The sequence below is a fragment of the Electrona antarctica genome, assembly GCF_951216825.1.
Source record: "Electrona antarctica genome assembly, chromosome: 5".
NCBI lineage: Eukaryota > Metazoa > Chordata > Actinopteri > Myctophiformes > Myctophidae > Electrona > Electrona antarctica.
In genome coordinates, this window is record NC_136810.1 from 50001929 (window position 1) to 50022415 (window position 20487).

The following is a 20487-nucleotide window of genomic DNA, read 5'->3' on the forward strand; positions in this document are numbered from 1 at the left end:
TGCTCTCTCATTCTCTCTCTCGTTCTCGCGTGTGTGGCTGTGAGCGAGCGTGCCACACACACACAGACACACATGCAAACACACGCGTTCCCACCTCATCTGGGCATGGACTCATTGGACTGTCAACACTTTGGCAGCCCTGTAATCACAACACCTGTACTTGTTGTGCTTATCGAGGCTATTGGTTCAGGCAGGGGAATATATTTTATTGCAGTGAGATGTTTTAGCAAAGACATACTGGGAAAAGATTATAGTTAAATTATCCCATTTTGGGCGGGAACCCCTTTTGGTGTTTTAAACATTATGTTATAATTTAGCTATTGAAAAATAGCAGATCTTGTAGGTCTGCTATTTTTGAAAAATCGTGCAAATATTTATTTCAGAAAACTGGAGGATTTAGAAGATTTCTTTTTAATTTCGAGGTCAGGCCTAAATGGGTTAAACAGGTCCATTTGGATGAATGTTTTTACACCATTGCAGTTAAATTAACTCTGAGGCTCTTACTGTGCAACTACACGTGACCATCTACGGTAGATACTGTACTGTATTAACTGTCTACTGTAGATACTGTACTGTACAGTACGCAACTGCTCTGCTTCACACTGCAAGCCTGTTCTTCTGAGCACGCCGTGAGGAGAAAGAGAGAGAGCGCATTTAAAACTTCCTGGTGATTCACTGGAGACACACACACACACACACACACACACACACACACACACACACACACACACACACACACACACACACACACACACACACACACACACACACACACACACACACACACACACACACACACACACACACACACACACCACAGTGAGTTGATTTCAGCATAGAGAAATGTGCTGACCTGCGCGAAGCAGAAGCCAAGAGCAACAAAACACCAAATACAAACGCTCTCCTCTCTGAGCAAGCGAGCGGGGTACTTTCCCTTCACTGCTCACACATGTTGAAGCAGCAATATAAGCAGCATGCTGGCCTGCTCTGCTCTTGCTCGGCTGTGCTGCACGGGTTGCTGTGCAAGAGAGAGAGAGCCGCACACAGAGGAAGGTAGAGCAGCGGTTCCCAACCACTGCGTCGACTCGGGGCCCATCCGTGGGTCGCGGACACAGTTTTATGGGTCCCGTTATTTATTTTTGCTTCCTATATTTTGTTTTTAATTATTATTATTTCAAAACATTTTCGAAAAACATGGCCAAAAAAGCAAAAAACTATCATGAATTAAAAAACAAATGTAATGTTTTTCCTTTTTTCCAGTGATTTTATGAAGAAATCAAAGAAATTCCATAAATTGTATGTGTTTAAGTGATCAAGAATAAGTAGCCAACCTACAACGTGGGACCCTAGTTTGGGTCCCAGGCAAGCGTATTTATTGTGACAGCAGGTAGCAATTACTATGAAATCATACATTTCCCATCGGTCAGTCACTAAAAATCCCCATGCATGGGAATGCCCCCATATATGATGCCCAGGTTTCGTGACATCACGTGACATCATCAGGGATGGCGACCTGCTGTCGCAATTAAGCCCATATATGGAGATCCCTGATGTCATCAATATTGGCCAGCAACTCTACATCTGACCTCAAACCCTTAGATCTCCATACTGTATATGGATATATGTCAGAACCTGTTCTGACATTCCATATGTTGATCCTTCCTCATCCATCCTTCCTCTTCGATGTCTCCCTTTTGACTGATATGTCCATTCAAACTCTAGACGGCCCTGCCCCAAAGTTATTAGTGCAGCCGCGCCCGGCAGCCGGCAAAAACTAGAGTTCTTAACAGGCCCGAAAATTAAGGCCCGGCCCTCATCAAACCCTGTACACTCAAGAGAATGTCCCCGCTACCACCCTTAGATCTCCATGGAGCTGACCTGTTCTGACATACCATATGTTGATCTGACCTCATCAAACCCTGTACACTCAAGACATGCTCCTTATATGGCCAGTACAGAATTCATTCCATGTTGATCTGACCCCCCCATGCCAAAGCACCAGCACTCACCCAGCAGTCTGCCGTCAACGAGGCGGATGCGTGCACGCGACCTCGCCCTGAGGTCACTTCTCGCCCTTAGGCATCTTACTGGTCTCTCTCTCTCTCTACTGGTTATTAAAGGACCAAGAAGTCACAAAGTGACTTTGGTCACTTATTGTTTTTGTGTTTTTTTTCTCTTCTCCTCCTTCTTCTTCCGCCAAAAATAGCAGTTCTGGCTGAACCGTGCAGTCGGTTTTCACGAAACACGGGAATCTGGTAGAGGGCCATGCCCATGAGTCTCATTTGTGCATATTGTTCTTATTGCGTATAGTCTTCTTTCTTGGTCCCGCCTTATCGCTGCTTGCAGCTATATTTATTATTATTATTACTACAACTCACAACGGGACGACGCCATGCCTTGTGAGCTTGTAGATTTGCCATTTTTGAAAGGTTTTGCCCATAATGACATGCCCAACATTTGGACACCAGGTTGAATGTGGAAACTTAATTTACTCCGTTTCTGGAAATTTGTCTCGCAATAATTTGCTTACTTTTCCTTCTCTCTCCCTCTGTCTTGATCTCCTCTCTGAATATTCTTAATAGTTTGGCTCTTCTTTGGCCCCGCCTCCTCTTCTCTCTCCATGACTATTCCAGATGTGACAGTAGAGTAACAGCATGTTTATAAACAACTATGCTCACTGGGATGGGATCCCCCCCATTTCCTTCCTCTACCCGTCCCTTCCATCCCTCTCCGGATCTATCTTCCCCCCTCTCTTCTTCCCCCATTTGCTTCACCTTCTATTACCAAAAATGTACTTTTTAGCAATATACATGAATTGGTAAAAACATAAAAAATATGAATTAAACTGACAAAGGCTGGATAGCCAAAACGTTTGTCTTTCATTGTAAAGACATGGAGAAGAAATAATTAACACCTTGAGGGCCCGGGCCTATTTAATCCATTAATGATGCCCATCATTTATAGCGCCCGGACCACTTTTACCGGCGGACTGGAAGTTGTTGTGAATGTCTGTGTAGCAGCTAACAATAGCCACACCACTCTAGAGTCGATCGACAACAACGGGAGGTAAGAATAAATCTATCGCGACTAGCGACTGGACCACGGAGCGCCGTCTAACACAGGATCTTTTTTCATAATTAGACGGGATGATTTAGATTGCGAGTTATGAACGTTTTAAGATTTTCGTTTTCGTCCGCTAAACAGGCAGGGAACATTTTCGATGACGTGTCACTGTTGTGCAACACCGAGGATTGGGCAACAAGCGCTCCTAGGCTGTGGAGCGATGCGACCGGTTTTATATTGATATCATTAATCTCCGTCCTATTTATCAATCTCCGTCTCGGGCAACTGACCGTGCACTTGAACTTGACGGTGATCTCCGTCTGGGGGCCATTAAACTGTTAAAAAGTTAACTCACTCTTGTCATTCTGAGTGCGACCCATCATCACGTTTGTGAATGATATTGGTGTGAATAATTACTAAACATCTGATCTTCTATGCTTTTCGGGTGGTTCTTCAACATTATTTTGTCAAGCAAGATAACCTACAGTATATTTTAAAAGGATGAGCCTCAATGTCTTAATTAAGCTGTTTACACTTTGCATCAAAACGCATCTTGAGTAATCAGATTGCTATCCGATTGTGTCTAACCACTTAAAAACAATGTGTAAACGTGTAGACATAAATCTGACTTGGATGTGGTTTGAGTCATCTGATAACATTAATGTGGTTAGAGACGATCAGATTACTCATTATTCTGATTACTCAACACACATTTGTGTCCTGCTTGTACAGTTGCGCTTTGACTCTATTTACCGCCTATACACATGCAGAATCCCACGCACGCACGCACGCACACATGATCTGATGTGTTGATGGTTGGTTACACATCTAAACCAGAGTTCTGACAGTCCGTTATGTTCACACAGTGTAAAACAGGATTGATCACACACACGCACACGCGCACACACACACACACACACACACACACACACACACACACACACACACACACACACACACACACGCACACGCACACGCACACGCACACGCACGATCTGATGTGTTGATGGTTGGTTACACATCTAAACCAGAGTTCTGACAGTCCGTTATGTTCACACAGTGTAAAACAGGATTGATCACACACACGCACACGCGCACACACACACACACACACACACACACACACACACACGCACGCACGCGCACGCACACGCACATGCACGATCTGATGTGTTGATGGTTGGTTACACATCTAAACCAGAGTTCTGACAGTCCGTTATGTTCACACGGTGTAGTAAACAGGATTGATCAGGGAACAGGCAGGGCATTTCTTTATTAATCTGCTGCCAGTTTGTCGAGTGTCAAGTGTACTAGTGTAGTCGATGGAGGGAGCACAGGGAGCACTTACCATGTCTATTTATTTTCTACATGATAAAGAAAGAGGTGCAAGAGGTGTTTAATTGGCTCCATATATATTCTCTGCGACTGCCTACACATTACACAATAGCAAAAAAACAATCAAAGCGTATTACTTTTGGAAACTGGAGAAGAATTCTGGATGGAGGTAATCAGGGCATATCCAGATTGTCCTTCAATTTGGATTTTCACATTAGGAGTGTTGCCAGTATGAATTAGTTACAGGTATGACCTTTATCTGACATAGGCCGTGTTCTACCACTGCCAGAGTCGATTTGCATTGAAAGAGATTACAGATCTGCCATTTTTGCCAAATGTTAGCCATGGTTAAAGTGAGTAATGTCACACTGATACCCAAATACACTGAAACTAATGCATGCACAGTAAAGTCCTCTATGCCAGGGGTTCTCAACCCGTGGGTCGCGACCCCTCGGGGGGTCGCCAAATTATTTTAGGGGGTCGCCAAATTATTTAAAAAAAAATAGCAGACCTACAAGCTCGTAGGTTGTAGCTTGTAGATCTGCTATTTTTCAATAGCTAAATTATAACAATGCTTAAAACACCAAAAGGGGTTCCCGCCCAAAATGGTTTAAGGTTATTGTAGCAGTCAATTTATATTGGGGGTCGGGAGGGGGCGGGGCGGGGGTCCCGAGACATTGCCAAAGCATTTCCGGGGGTCCCCGGCCAGAAACGTTGAGAACCCCTGCTCTATGCTAATTTATCCATGCAGGCAGGCAGGCAGGTAGACAGGCAGGCAGGCAGGCAGGCAGGCAGGTGCAGGCAGACACAGACACAGAGACACGCACCCACACCACTGATTCTGCCAGTTCCTACCTTGTGCCAGCATGAGCAGTGTGTGTGACAGGGTTGGCAGGAGGGCTGCTGGGGCATGTAGGCGGTGTTGGCATCAGGAATGGCACAGGTGGCAGGACACAGCGACGGATGGGCTACAGACACTGTTTGATGGTGATGGTGGTGATGGTGCTGCTGGGCATAGCAGACAGCCGTTCGATCCCCACTGGGCCCCGCTGCTTGGCCCTCTCCTCCCCCACTGCTCACCTATAGGGGCGGATGGATGACATCACTCTAATCCACTGTTTCCCAAACAGTGGATCGGGACCCAGTTGTGGGTCACGACTCGAGTAAAAATCCCATTTTATTTTACTTCTACTACTTGTAGATCTGATATTTTCACTAGTTTGGGTCTAATCTCTCTTTTGGGTGTTGACCTGAAAAGTTTGGGAACCACTTATTGTGACAATAAAGTTAATTCTGATTCAGGATTAACTTGGCTCCCCCATATCTTACAAGTATGATCGAACCCTACAAACCCTCCCGCGCACTCAGATCAGCCAACGCAGGGAAGCTGGAACTACCTTCACTAAAAACGCCGGGACAACGCTCCACACGTTACGTAGACAGCACTAGAATTGCATTTTATGTAGTCATAGCACTTTATAGTACATATGTATAGTATAATATAGTATAGTATGTATAGTTTATATATATAGTTTCATTATATAGATACTCCACTGTTACGTTCTTAGCTTACGCATGTTTCATGATAACTACTTTTTATGTATGTGATGTATGCCATGCTTTTTGTTATTGCTTAATGTAAGTCGCTCTGGGTCTGCTAAATGCCTAAATTGTAACTTTATTGTCACATCACAGATTTGCAGGTGTAAAAAAAAGTCGTTTTGTACATTTGTTGTTTCTATGAAGAGAAAATAAAACGATGGCAGGGGGACAGTCGGGGAGAGCAAGGATGAACATGAATCAAACCGTAAAAGAGATTTAAAGTGGCTCCTGTAATCATTGGCATCCTCAAGCCCACAATGCATAGCACAAATCAGCCCGAGGTATGAGATTATATTGTTGTTATTATGCAGAGAATGTTGAGTTTAAACCCATTATCCACGTCACTTTAGCTTTTAACCACTTTTAACCAAAGTATCAAATAATATTTGATACTTTAGCTGTTGAAAAATAGCAGATACACAAGCTTGAGCTTGTAGATCTGCTATTTTTGAAAAATCGTGAATACGTGTGCAAATCTTTGAATATATATTCTTTCACAGCAAACGTTTTGAACTCATATCTTTGCTTCTGGTATCAACTAGGAAACAACTAGTCCTGGCCTGGGCCGTGGCTCAGTGGTCCAGGCACCTTGGCTGGCAACCCAGTCTGGCAGTGTGCCGCGGGTTCGACTCCCGATCCCAACGGCCCTTACTGCATGTCAGTCCCATCTCTCTCCCCATTTCCTGTCAGCCTACTGTCTATCCCTCCATCAAAAATATAAAATAAAGACGAAAGCCACAACAAAAACATTTAAAAAAAAAAGAAAACAACTAAGCCTACTGCTCAGCCAAAGGAGCATCCCCTTTGCTCAAGGGAGATTTTAGGTTTCTTGTCTGTTAGTTGTCTTCAGGCTGGACTACACTGCTACATTCGTACCCCTCTGCCGACCCAAGTTGGGTCTCACTCAGTGGAAAGTGGAAACTAAATAACTACTGCGCCTCATATCCAGAGGGGAATCCCCCTTGCCCAAAGGAGATATTAAAGCTTCCGGCCCTCAGCAGGCACGGGTTTAGTGTGGTTATGATCAGAATAAGGATCTGGTAGACAGGGCAGGCAGCCAATGAGATTGTGTGACCTCAGATTCCCGGATTTGGAGCTTGTAGAAATTGGGTACCAGTACAACCAGTAAAGGGAGGAAAACAATAACAATTGGGTAATAGTACTGTTTAGGAGCCATGCCAGAAAATAATAATAAAACATATACTACAGGTAGGCTATAACAGGAAATAGACTCAAAGAACCTTCCAATGCACATTTACGTCAAGCCTGCGGGGAAATATATAATACATGCCAAGAATTGTGACATCTGATCATGGCTTTATATGGTCAATCAATAAGGTTCATATTTAGAAGTGCTGGCACCAAAACTTTGCACTGGTTTAAGTTCAGATGATAATTGAAACAGGCACTAATCATTATTATTATATTTTCCCTTAATCCCTTCAACAACAAAGGTGACAGAAGTGTTGTCTCAGCAGTTGCAGCCTAGTAGCAGTTAAAGTAGACTATTTTAACCTTAAAGCGCCGACCCTTCTATTGAGTTGTGTGCACTCTCTCTCTCTCTCTCTCTCACTCACCTGCAGTATGTCATGAATCTGGCTGAGCTCCTGCCTCAACACCTGCTTCTGGTGGAAGCTGAAGGCCGGGTGGTTGGACGCCATGGTGAACAGCAGCAGAAACTGCTCCTCGGTCCGTCCGTCGCTGTTGAGCGGCAGCCCATAGTTGTGGATCACCGTGTCGATGTGCGTGAGCGTGCGGTACAGGACGCCCGCGGCCTGGCGGTTGTCCGATCCGAGCAGGGCCAGGGACACGAGCAGCTTGCTGCGCACCACCTCGTCCGTGACGTCGGTCAGCCCCGAGAGGTCGGCCGGGTTGTTGGCCTTGATCTCGGCGTCCCGCAGACTGTGGTAGTCCTTGCGGGCCAGGTCCTCCAGGCAGGAGCCGAGGAAGCGCAGCTCCACGGGCACGCACAGGTCCAGCAGGCCGCACAGGAACTCCGCTCGGAGGGCCGAGGACAGCGAGGAGAACCAGCGGTACACCCCTTCCCTCTGGACCCAGGAGCTCCGGTTCTCCACCATCATCACAGCACCAGATCCACTACATTTACATCAACGTTGGTCGGTGGTGGTGTCGGTGTGTGATATAGCCACGCGACGCGTATATAGGCTTGGTTTAGGTTAAACAAAACAAGAAAACGGAAAAGTAAAATCAAATGTGTGGTGTAGATTTAGTGGAGGCTATTGTTTGAAAGTAAACTTCACAACAAAGGAAACGCGTGTCTATACGTGTGCGTAATTGCGCACGCGTGCCGTGCGTGCAATGTGCTACTCGAGTGCCCAAAAAACGCAGCAGCGACTTGGTAAACTTTCACCTGAGTAGTAGGTGAACGCTGTAAGTTTGTCATTGGATAAACATGCCTATATAGCACAGTTCATCCATATACAATTATAAAAAGGGAAATAGAAGAAGCGAAAACGTTCCCTTTGTTTGTAGAGGAGCAGCAGAACGGCGCACAGGCCGCCTTTTAATAACATCCATAATCTGTCCAACAGCTCGCATCATCATCCCAACATCATAAAAAAAAGCGTGTTGGTTTTTAAACATGAACGACGAGCCACGCAACGGAATATTCCCCTGCTGTTTCTCTCTCTCTCTCTCTCTCTCTGTGTGTGAATGTGTCAGACTGTCAGACAGACCATACCCTCCAGCCAGAACCCACGTCCACGGTCTTTCCTGGAGGAGCAGAGTGGAATAAAAACGCGCCGTTTCATTCACGCGGGGACATTTTCATTTATGACTCAAACATATCGTTTATACTTGACTGTTCTGTTCCACCACGGTCTGGCTGCGGCGCGTCTCCAGTCCCACTGCAGGAAAATTCCTCCTTCCTGACTGTATATTTAGGTGATATCCTAAATCCTCATGGTTTTGGACTGCATGAACTTGTGAGGCACCGCGTCGGCAATAAACAAAACCATAAAGCCCTATATTGCCTTCAACCGATACTACTGCCTGACTGTGCTGCTGGGTTAAAGTTTAAAAAACAAAACTACTGCAGCCATATAGGCTGTTAACTGCTCCTGAAAATACAAATATAGCAGTCCTTATTGCCGCTCAAGCAGCAGCAGCAGCAGCACCATTATGGGAAAACAGCATTGAGAATCATGTTTGTCCAATGTCCATGGTTTAAGTTACTGCAAATCCAGAAATACGCCCCCTTCTTCATTCTGCCATGGAAAAACAGCTGTGTATAACATTATCCCTTATAACTCTGCTCGTCAAAGCAGCCTAACGTCTAGAAATAGCAGATCTGATTGGAGCGAAGTCTTGTCTGTATCTACAGCTTCTCCTATGATTGGCTAGGAGTGTATCCGATGGCCTGCTGCTATTTCATATGTTTTTCTATAGCGCTCATGCACATTTCAGCCACACAACACAGAGACAGTTTTTTTTTTTTTTTTTTACAGTCAGCAATCCGTTCCATTTGATTGGATCGCTTTGTGTGGTTACCGATAGTGGGTTATTTTTATCGGTGTCAAAGAGCATTTTGGGGACACCAAACTAAACTTTCCCCAAACAAAGTCACACACGAATGCACAGCAAAGAATATAAAGGGAGAAAGTTCACCAGACCAAATACAGTTGGAACTTGGAACTGGGCGAAGATAAAGGTAATTCCATGTCGTCAGTGTTGCAGATGGTGGCGCCAAAGACTGCTTCATTAAGTTTGCAGTGAGATTTGTACTAGTCCAACATGAACAAGAAAAACTAGAGACATTTAAATTAATCCAATATTTTCAAACTTGATTCCCATCGGAAAAATACTACGCTCACATGTTCAAACAGCCATAGATGTAATCTTTACTGTTGTGAAAATATACCATCTTGACTGCCACCTCAAATGTCCTCCAGTGCTCGGATCTTGTAATGAACATGTTGGTCCAGTAGATGGCACTATAAGACCTTGTTGACGCATGGTGGAACAGATAAAAACATTACATCGATGGGGACTTACTGTTAATTCACTGATGTGTGAGACGAGTGCTTACTGCTCCTATAGACTGGCGTGAATTTGAAATATCTCGTATTATATAACTCAAGGTCCTGATTTATTGTTCACTTTAATCATCATTCCCCTTTCACTTCCCCTCCTCTTCTCTAGTCTTTCATATGTTAACTTATTATACTCATGCTCTCCTCTCTCTCTCTCTCTCTCCTCTCCCTCACACTTTCTCCCTCTCTCTCTCTCTCTCTCTCTCTCTCTTGCTCCCCTATCCCTCCCCCTCTCTCTCCCCCTCTCTCTCCCCTTCTCCCCTCTCTCTCCTATAGCAGGGGGCGCACTTGCAAACCGACCACTAGGGGGCAGTCCATATTAGTTTGCGATGGTTTTCGAAAACCTTATGCCCGTACCTAACACCATGCCAACATTAAAAAAGTAGTTACCAAGTGCATAATAGTTTTTAATAATAATTTAATAATTTTTTACATAGCATTTTAGCTCTTTTTAGCCACCGTGGACGCCATCTTGAAAACTATGCCTTTCTGGTTGTTCGTTTTTCCTAAAATGTTAGTATGTTATTTAGCACACCCAATAGTAACGGAATCCATTGAAAAATCTCTTTTATCAATTATTTTGGTTTACAACCATATACGTATCTAATATTTGAGTCTGTGCAAACAGCCCACTAGGGGGCGCGCCCAATGCGTTTGCACAGCTTTTTGAAAACCTTATACCCATACCTAACACTACACCAAAATTATATTGTTTTGTTTTGTTTTGTTATGTGTTTGTTTTGTTATGCATTTATTTTGTTGTGTTTTGTCTATGTCAGTTTCATATACAAAAGAAATGTAATAAAGTACAAATCATAAAAAAAAAAAAAAAACGAGTCACCAAAAGCCACATCTTGGTGATTTCTTACGAGTTCGCCCCCTGCTATCCCTCTCATTGAGAAGGTAGGTCTCTAGAGATAAGCTCCGCCTCTCTACCCTGGCCCCACCCCTCTTGTGACGGAGGACAGTTCAAGCAAGGTTGCTATAGTAACTACCCCTCCCTCCCAGCCTGGCCTGTTTCACTTCCTCCACATCAGGGATGCTCTCTCTACCTACCGCACGCACGCACGCACGCACGCACGCACGCACGCACGCACACACTCACACACTCACACACTCACACACTCACACACTCACACACACAGGTTGACTGTCAGAGAGAAAGAAATTGAGAATATAGGCGGAGTGTAAAAAAAGGCAAAAAGCCTAAAGAAACACAAACGACAAGACTCGGTCGATATCTTTCAAACACTTTCATTATTTTCTCCACAGAACTCAAGTCAAAAACAAAACAGAGTAAGAAGTCTCAGGAAAGTAAAAGGATGAAAAGTAAGAAAGTAAAGCAAGAAAGAAAGGATATTAAACCTAGAGTAGGAGAGAGAGAGAGAGAGATAGAGAGAGAGAGAAAGAAAGAGCTGGGCATGCTGTAGCATGCTGCAGAGTAAAAGGGATCTGGGTGGGGCGTACAGTAGGGCGTACAGTACAGGGCCTGTTCATCACCAGGCTGGTGGCACACCACACCACACAGCCTGGTGTCCATGTTTTAAAACAGCCTGGGACCCAAACACAATCGGGCATATTGCACGCGGCATTCGTTCGTACACTCGTGTGAATATGGTCAATAGAGTATCATCTCAACCTGGGACCCAGGCACAGTGTAAAGTACTTTAATCAGAAATAATCCCACTGTAAATTATAAAGTGTTCATTCCCAAATAGAAAGAGTGCCAGCGTGCGTGTGCCCTGTACAGCACCAGAAACGCCATCAGTTCTTGCTCTTCCAAGTTGTTACCGATGTCAGCACACTCGCCAGACATCACATGGACACAAAGCACGCACGCACAACACACACACACACACACACACACACACACACACACACACACACACACACACACACACACACACACACACACACACACACACACACACACACACACACACACACACACACACACACACACACACACACACACACACACACATTAACTGCTAACCCCCCAAAATATTGCCACTCCCAAAACATTAAAAGTATTTCTGCTTTCAGAGCTTTGACACACAAAGGACATACATATCATATGCATGCATTTTTGTACAGTATAAATTTGCTTTACAAAAACAAGGCAGGTGGCTCCCCCCCCTTTTCCCCCCAGACATCTTGCAAATACAATATAGCTAAGAAAAACGCTTGGTTGTCTCAGTCGACACAGAGGTACGTTTTGGGAGTGGCAGGAGCTTGTTTTGCATCTTCTTGTCTCTGTTCAACAGAACAGCAGTACATTAGTTTCATCTTCAATCTTTGGTTACCCGGGAATCCACAATTCTTTTGGATGTACGACAAATAACAATATGTAGGTATTGTTATTAAGGAAGATAATAAAGAAACAACGGACTAAATCTTGATGAACATGTGACTTCCTTTTCAACCAATGTTGATTTGGTGTTTTTGTCCAATTTGTGAAGCCCAGCCCATGCCCGTGGCCTGTGAGCTTGTAGATATGTTATTTTCCAAAAGATTTTATGAATTTGAAAACTTGTGAAATGGGACCTTCTGCATAATGAGTATATACTTTCTACTTTTGGTACTTTAACCCATTTTGGACGGGAACCCCTTTTGGTGTTTTAAACATTGTTATAATTTAGCTATTGAAAAATAGCAGATCTACAAGCTCATAGCGCGCCACCGAGTGGCGCGCTACGAGCTTGTAGGTCTGCTATTTTTAAAAAATCGTGAAAATATTTATTTCAGAAAACTGGAGGATTTAGAAGAATTTGTTTTAATTTCGACGTCAGGCCTAAATGGATTAAGTACATTTTGATACCAATACTTTTGTACTTTCACTCAAGTACATCACCTTTACTTGTAACGGAGTATTTCTACATCTACAGTATTGATACTTTAACTTTTTCCACCACTGGGAGAGAGAGAGAGAGAGCGAGAGAGAGAGAGAGAGAGAGAATGAGTCAGCGGGCGGTATTAGTGGGCAGCAGGAGAAGGATGAACAGTGACAGTGTCCTGGTGTACTTGTCCTGTAAAGTTCACCAGCAACATGAAAGGCCACTGAGCTACTGGGAGTCAGACCACACAAACAAACACACACGCACAGCCAGTGATCATTTTGTTGACTAAGAGACTAAAAGACAAAGATTTTGATATTTAGTCGCTAAGACAAGTTTAAGACTAAACCATTTTAGATGACTAAAATAGGACTGAAACTAAAGGGTTTGTTAAAAGACAAAATCAGAATTTGCTGTCAAATTTAACAGTGGCGCACGCACGCACGCACACACACACGACACACAAGGGATGAGAGGAGACAACAGGAAGGATAGCTGCTGTGAGGAGAGAGAGAGAGAGAGAGAGAGAGAGAGAGAGAGAGTTGGTAGATGAAGAGTTAGAGGGATATGGATTAGAGGAGACCACAGGGCGGGGGAGGTTGTAGGGTGGTGGCGTGGCGACTATAAAGGAAATGATGTCATTCAAAGAAGAGCAATAGGTCGTCTTCCATCAATCTGTTCTTCCCTAAAGTGCCAGATACCCAGGCAGCATAGTGACTGCTCTGAGTCAGTCAACACGCACAAACAGTCCACACACACACACACACACACACACACACACACACACACACACACACACACACACACACACACACACACACACACACACACACACACACACACACACACACACACACACACACACACACACACACACACACACACACACACACACACACACGGTAACAACACCTGGAAAAGCAAGGGAACCAATAAGAAAGCATTATAAAGAGGGGGGGGGGTGGGGCCTTGGAGTGTTATACAAAATGAAGAATATATCCATTAACATATCGTACATGAGAGAAAATGAATTCAGAAATTCATAAATAAACTTTTTTTTTTTTTAAGTTACAAATCTGTCGAAAAAACTAGGATCTGAGGATGTAAAAGTCTGTCGCAAACAGTCCTCTCTCTCTCTGCAGACAGTGGAAGTATAGACGTCTCGTTGTGACGATGCAGGGCTGCATCTCACCTGGCCTGGTGCCTCTGCTGCATCCATAGAGTTATAATCTAGAGGGCGGACAGCCCCGCCCCCACTGTTCATTTCAATGGAAGTTGCTCAGTGGCGTTTGAAGGACCCAGAAGAACGCTCTACCTCTGATTTTTTTTTAGATTTGACCACCAACATTTGGTCGGCAAAATGTGGAAGTGCTGACGAGCGATCCGTGTTAAACCCCCAGCTGCTGTTTACTTGTGCTGCATGCACGCCTGCAAGTTCCAGCTTTGACCAGTAGGGCTGGGCGGCTTCAGCGTTGGCCAGGCGCTCTGGGGGGCCTGGCTGCATCTCACCTGGCCTGGTCGACAAACAGTCCTCTCTGCAGACAGTGGAAGTAGACATCTCGCTGTGACGATGCCCGACTGCATCTCACCTGGCCTGGTAGCTAGCCAGGCCAGTTCAGCCCCCTTAAGGAATTTGGACCGTTTTATTTTTTTGCCCAATCGAGTCCATATGTTCAAACTCATATCAGACCAATTCTCGGTAGACTATGAGCTCTTCTTTAGTCCAGTACTAGCTGTACTAGCTGACCCCCCTTTTTCAGTCCACTCCTTTGGACTGTGTGTTGTTTTAACCAGCTTCTCGGTACAATCTCCGGCCTCGGGTTTGGGAACGGGTTAGCCCACTGGGTAACCCAGTTAGTTGCAGCCTGGTCAGGCTGAAGCGGCGTTCCTTCAGCCCCGGGGGGCGCAGCCTTCTCGCCAGGAACGCCAGGGAGAGGCAGCGGGTATGAATTTATAGTCGTCATAGCATAGATAGGTGGACTCCGAAAGTGTCACTAGTGTCTTTAAATAAAAAAGTGGATAATCAAAACGGCCACTGCTATGTTGAGCAGAATCACCATGCCAACCAGGATAGAGCTGTAGGCCTGCGTAGGAGAGAGAGAGAGAGAGAGAGAGAGAGAGAAGGAGCGGGTTAATAAAACAATATACATATACACACATACACACAGCATCCACCATGCAGTCTGAATATACAGTACTGGTGTCGGAAGAAACAGAGCGACGGGTTCTTTACAATGCTGAAATGAGGATCCACACTTTTTTAATAATATAAATTCCCTTCTCCCACTCACTTACCGTCGTATGTTTTAAAAGGAGGACAATGATAAGACAAGATCAAATGCTGACAATTTGAAATGGTTGATGTGGGTTCTGCACCATTGGGGTGACCGTGACCCGATAGCTGAACAGCTGTTTCTGAGCTGTTTTTAGACGTTCTGTCATTCCAAACGATTTACTCCTTTTTGTACACAATGTGCAGAATAAAGGACCTGCTGTTCTAAATTGATTGTAACATGGATATCAGTTTCACACACAAAAACACTACATATAATATAGCTCAGGCTAGATTTCCCACTGCAGGTTGGTTGCGCAACGAAAATCGCGTGCTCGTTCCCAGTTACGCAAAAAAGAGTCAGCGAGGCACACAGACTTGAGCATCACGATGGTGAGTAACAGAAACAAACCCTGTGCTGAATCACACCAAGGTGATTTTTCTTTTCTGGTTTAGCTGCAGGACCCTAACCTGACTCCGCCAGATGGTGGCAGTAGTGAGTTCCTCCTCCTGCCTTGTGAACTCAATTGATGATATGCCATCTTGCCAGCAAGGTGCCACCTAGGTGCAACTTCCCATAGACAGCCCAGTCCAAACAGAAAAGTCCTATTTAATTGTAATAACGTCAAACTCACCAACATTGCAGCTGTACGAAAAGCTTGAATTATCGTCTTACCCTCTGCAAAGTGTTTGTTTCATAAAAATACACCGTAGACATGTTGCTACTTCCTGTCAAGAAATTCCTTCTTGTCAGAGTTTGGAAGCACTCGTTATCAGTAAAGCAACCTCAGCTGCTGCCTCCTGCATTATGTGCAAATTCTAAACAGGTGGTACACAATACACATGGGCTGTTGAGTGATAGTCAACGAGCACTTCCAAACTCCAGCACTTAGAAAAAAATCATCTGCAAGGAATTTCTTGACAGGGAGTAGCTCATAACATGTCTACAGTGGATTTGTATTAAACAAACGCATACTATTGCAGACAAAAGAGGATAATTCAAGCTTTCCGTACAGCTGCAATGTTGGTGAGTTTGACGTTATTTATTACAATTAGACTGGATTCGTTTGGATGAATGGACTGTCTATGGGAAGTTGCACCTAGGTAGCACCTTGCTGGCAAGATGGCAGCCGTGTGCATATCATCAATACTGCCGCAATCTGGCGGAGTCAGGTTAGTAGGACCCAACATTAGTGTAATGTACATACTTGGTCACTGAAACATTACAATATGCCCGTCATGTGGGGTCCCCAAGGAAACAAGACTGACTTGAAGTGTACCACGGTGTTAGGCACGATTCATACTCCTATTTTAGAGCCGAATACAAGTCGGTTCGGCTCTGTAGAGCCTACACTGTGACGTCATTTGAGGTTCGGGGGGTGGGTACCGTCCTAAAGTCGGCTCTTCGGTGCTACTGAAAATTTCTGACGAGCCAAAATCATTTCGGCACTACAGCGGTAAAATAGGAGTATGAATCGGCCCTTACTCTGTATTAACAACAATTGTGCTGTGGTGAACATGTCTATAATGTCCTGTCCATTAGTAAAGGTACAGGTGGCAGAGACAAGCACATCTATATATACCCTAATAAGCCTGCACACCTTTTTCTGCTCCCATCTTTACTTACCACGTTACTGTAAGTAAAGATATTTCTGGGAGCAGAAAAAGGTGTGCAGACTATTTTTTTTTCCCTTGGCTTTCGCCTTTATTCTATATATATATATATTTTTTTTTTAAAGATATTTTTTTGCGGCTTACGCCTTTTATTGGTTTTTGAAGGGACAGACAGTAGGCCGACAGGAAATAGGGAGAGAGATGGGGGGAAGACATGCAGCAAAGGCCGTCGGGATCGGGAGTCGAACCCGCGGCACACCGCCAGACCGGACCACCAGCCAAGGTGCCCGGACCACTGAGCCACGGCCCAGGCCTGACTATTTTAATCTATTATACATTAGTAAAGGTACAAAAAAAAAAAAAAAGAAATCAAATTGATATAGCACTTTTCTATAAATACGCAAAGCGCTTCACGTAAAACGTAACCAACAATTATTCAAGAAAACAAAACAATGCTAAACAAGTACAAGAACAGCGCTAGATTAAACGTTTTATCTAGCAGCTTTCCAGCTTTGTTGGAAAGCGTATGTACGATTAAAGCCTTTCCCGGTCATTAGGGCAAACTTTGAGGGGGAAATAAAACAAAGGAGGAAATGGTACCCCCCGTGACCCGTTATTGAATGCAGTTTAATTAGCTCCATAGAAAATTGTTCCTCATTACTAGTCTCTGTACATCATTTTGTATATAAGCATTGAACCACGAGCTTAAAACCCTCTTACAGTCATCTACCGATAATTGAGGTTATCCTTGATGACATAAGAGTCTTCTTGGCCAACAGTACAATAACAAGTGCGTGTGACTGTGTGTGTGTGTGTGTGTGTGTGTGTGTGTGTGTGTGTGTGTGTGTGTGTGTGTGTGTGTGTGTGTGTGTCCTTTTCATCTACAGTATAGTATGCAGTATATGCGTGTGGATGTCTGTATGCATACATAAACAGTGTGTGTGTGTGTGTGTGTGTGTGTGTGTGTGTGTGTCTGCGTGTGCGTGAGCCTGTGTGCGTGCGTGACATGTGTGTATGTATTCATTTGTGCCTGTTGTCCACGCATGCAAGTGTCTGACTCTGCATACATTTCATGTGTGCTCAATTTGTGAGTGTGCGTGGGTACTCACTCATGCATGTGTCTGCACACATGTGTGCTTAAAGTCTACACGAGGGACAGTATATTATCGTTGATGATGACGGGTGGAAACCTAAGATGTGTCAAACTGTTACTTTTCACGATTTCTTACACGGTAGTATATGACGAAGCAGTGGTGTCAAAAATAATGGATTCAGCAATGACAATGTGCACGATTCTGCATATACTGCAACGTTACGTGGCATAATCAATAATCGAAGCCTAACTGATGCTTTGAGATGCATCGTATATGAATATATGAATCGTAATTAACCCATTTTGGGGCGGGAACCCCTTTTGGTGTTTCAAGCATTATGTTATACTTTAGCTATTGAATTTTTTTTGAAAAATCGTAAAAATGTGGCGCAAATCTTCTAATATATATTCTTTCAAAGTGAATGTTTTTAACTCGGGTCTAAATAGATTAATCAAGTTGAATCGTGAGGGAAGTGCCGATGCACACCTCTATGACGAAGTACAGGGCATCATTCACAATATGAAACATAATGAAAAGTATGACATCTGGAGGTAAGAGGTTTGTTTCTGCGCCGACACCAGCGATATATATACACTGTCTTTGCTCAGTGGTTTTCGACCAGTGGCATGAGGACCACCAGTGATCCCTGGAGGGGGTTTCAGGTGGTCCCCATAGCAAAATGATGGAGAGTTGGTAACCAAATTGGACCCTCGATCTTTAACTCTTGAGAGCGTGAAATGAAACCAAATGGACCCGTATACAGTCCATTTGGTTTCATTTTAAGAGTTAAATTATTGTTAAACATCGGGCATTACTTTTGGGTGGGAACCCCTTTTGGTGTTAGCATTATGTTATGCTTTAGCTATTGAAAAATAGCAGATCTACAAGCTCATAGCGCACCACCGAGTGGCGCGCTACGAGCTTGTAGGTCTGCTATTTTTGAAAAATCGAAGAACGACTGACATAGAAACATAGCTTTTTCAGAAAACTGTCAGGATGTAGAAGACATTTTTAGAATCTGATCTCAGGTCAAAATGGGTTAAGTACAGTAGTCTACACAATTAGAGAATGGAGAAGAATTGTTATTTTGATCAACGTTTGCCCGTTATCTCTCCTATGGTACCTCATCAATACAGCATGGAATTGTGCACAAAGTCTTATCCAACGATAACAAAATATTCTTAAGCTATGGGTCTGAGAGGCTAAATCTCATCAAATGGTGGTCCGTGGCTCAAATGCTGAATAAATAATGGACCTTTGATGCGAAAATGGTTGAAAACCCACTGTCTTAGCGGTGTTCCAGTGAATGTATCTGGCAATTATCCCGCTGTAACTCGACACAGCGTGCAAATGTAACCAAGCGAGCCAAGTGTTTGTACAGTACGCTCTCTCAGAGTTCATTTAATTAGCACTGAGGATTGGACAGTGTGTATACAGTAGTATCTGTGTACAGTATGTACGCTGTGAGGCTGTTAGCCTACTATTATAACTCTGACTTTGTCACCGTCAGGGCGGAAAGAAACCTCGTTTCCTAAGTGGATAAAAAAGGAACCTGTGTTCGACATCTCTAAATGATCCGGTAGTGTAGTTATTATTTTGTGACAAGCTCTCGCGTCAATAATACGTTCCACATTAGCTCAACATTTATGAAACACACACAAACACATTTTAAAATTCCCCCAAAATAGGGGAATTTTCTCTTATACGCTTATAACGTGGCACTCTCAGCGAACGTTTTTTTACTCAAAATCTTTGCTTCTGGGACGTCCCTAGAACAAAAATCTTCCATATGGGGTCGGCGGCCAATTCCATAATCTTTGGGGTCCTTGACATGAAATAGTTTGAGCACCGCCGATATAAAAACATAGGTTTTTCAGAAAAACAAAAGGATTTAGAAGACATTTTGTAGAATCAGTTCCCAGGTCCAAATGGGTTTGTTTTGAACCGTGGAGAAACAAGGTTTTAGGTTTATCTCTCTGTTTCTCTCTCTGTGGAGATACGTGGGTTGTGCCTGACAGCGACGGCTTGCTTCTCTCTCTGCAGCTGAAAACACCCCCCCCTACACTTCAACAACCCCCCCCAGCCCCCCCACTGTCACTGACACACGCCCACCAATTGGCTGGCGGTGAAGCAAGGCATAAGCTGTTCCCTAGCAACAGAGCGCTGGTTAACCAATAGAGGACCTTCTAAGAAGAAGGAGCTACTTTGCCAATCCACTGTTACTAAGGTGCAGCAAGAATTGGTGTGGTTGTATTATATCTAGAGCGATCAATCGCTCAATCAATCAATCAATCAATCATTGAATCGACATATGTGTCTGTGTGTGTGTGTGTGTGTGTGTGTGTGTGTGTGTGTGTGTGTGTGTGTGTGTGTGTGTGTGTGTCTGCATATTGATATTTGGAAGCCTGGGCCATGTACATAAACTGTCCACGATTGGCATGACAAAGAGCAAAGCCGAACAACTTGCCAAATTATTGCTCTGTTTTGGCTGTCTGTGTGGAGGAGAAGGTGCCATGTGTATCCCTAGGTTTCCATGAACTGTAAACACAGATTTTCCCTGCAAAATGAATTGTAATTTGTGGACTCAAATAAAGAAAGTGTGTGTGTGTGTGTGTGTG

General features: G+C 44.0%; 2 protein-coding genes across 2 annotated transcripts in view; both read right to left on the minus strand.

The window, feature by feature from the left end:
* zcchc14 (zinc finger, CCHC domain containing 14) overlaps positions 1 to 8078 on the minus strand; it is a gene marked incomplete at its 5' end in the record, with an annotated part of 48154 nt that extends 40076 nt beyond the window's left edge. The window contains 2 exons of the mRNA XM_079501124.1: positions 5254 to 5478; positions 7578 to 8078. Coding sequence (XP_079357250.1) covers positions 5254 to 5478; positions 7578 to 8078 — 726 coding nt within the window. The remainder of the gene's footprint in view (positions 1 to 5253; positions 5479 to 7577) is intronic.
* Positions 8079 to 14842: 6764 nt separating this feature from the next.
* Positions 14843 to 20487, minus strand: part of jph3b (junctophilin 3b) — a gene marked incomplete at its 5' end in the record, with an annotated part of 58307 nt that continues 52662 nt past the window's right edge. Inside the window, one exon of the mRNA XM_079502367.1 lies at positions 14843 to 14973. Coding sequence (XP_079358493.1) covers positions 14893 to 14973 — 81 coding nt within the window. The 3' untranslated portion in view covers positions 14843 to 14892. The remainder of the gene's footprint in view (positions 14974 to 20487) is intronic.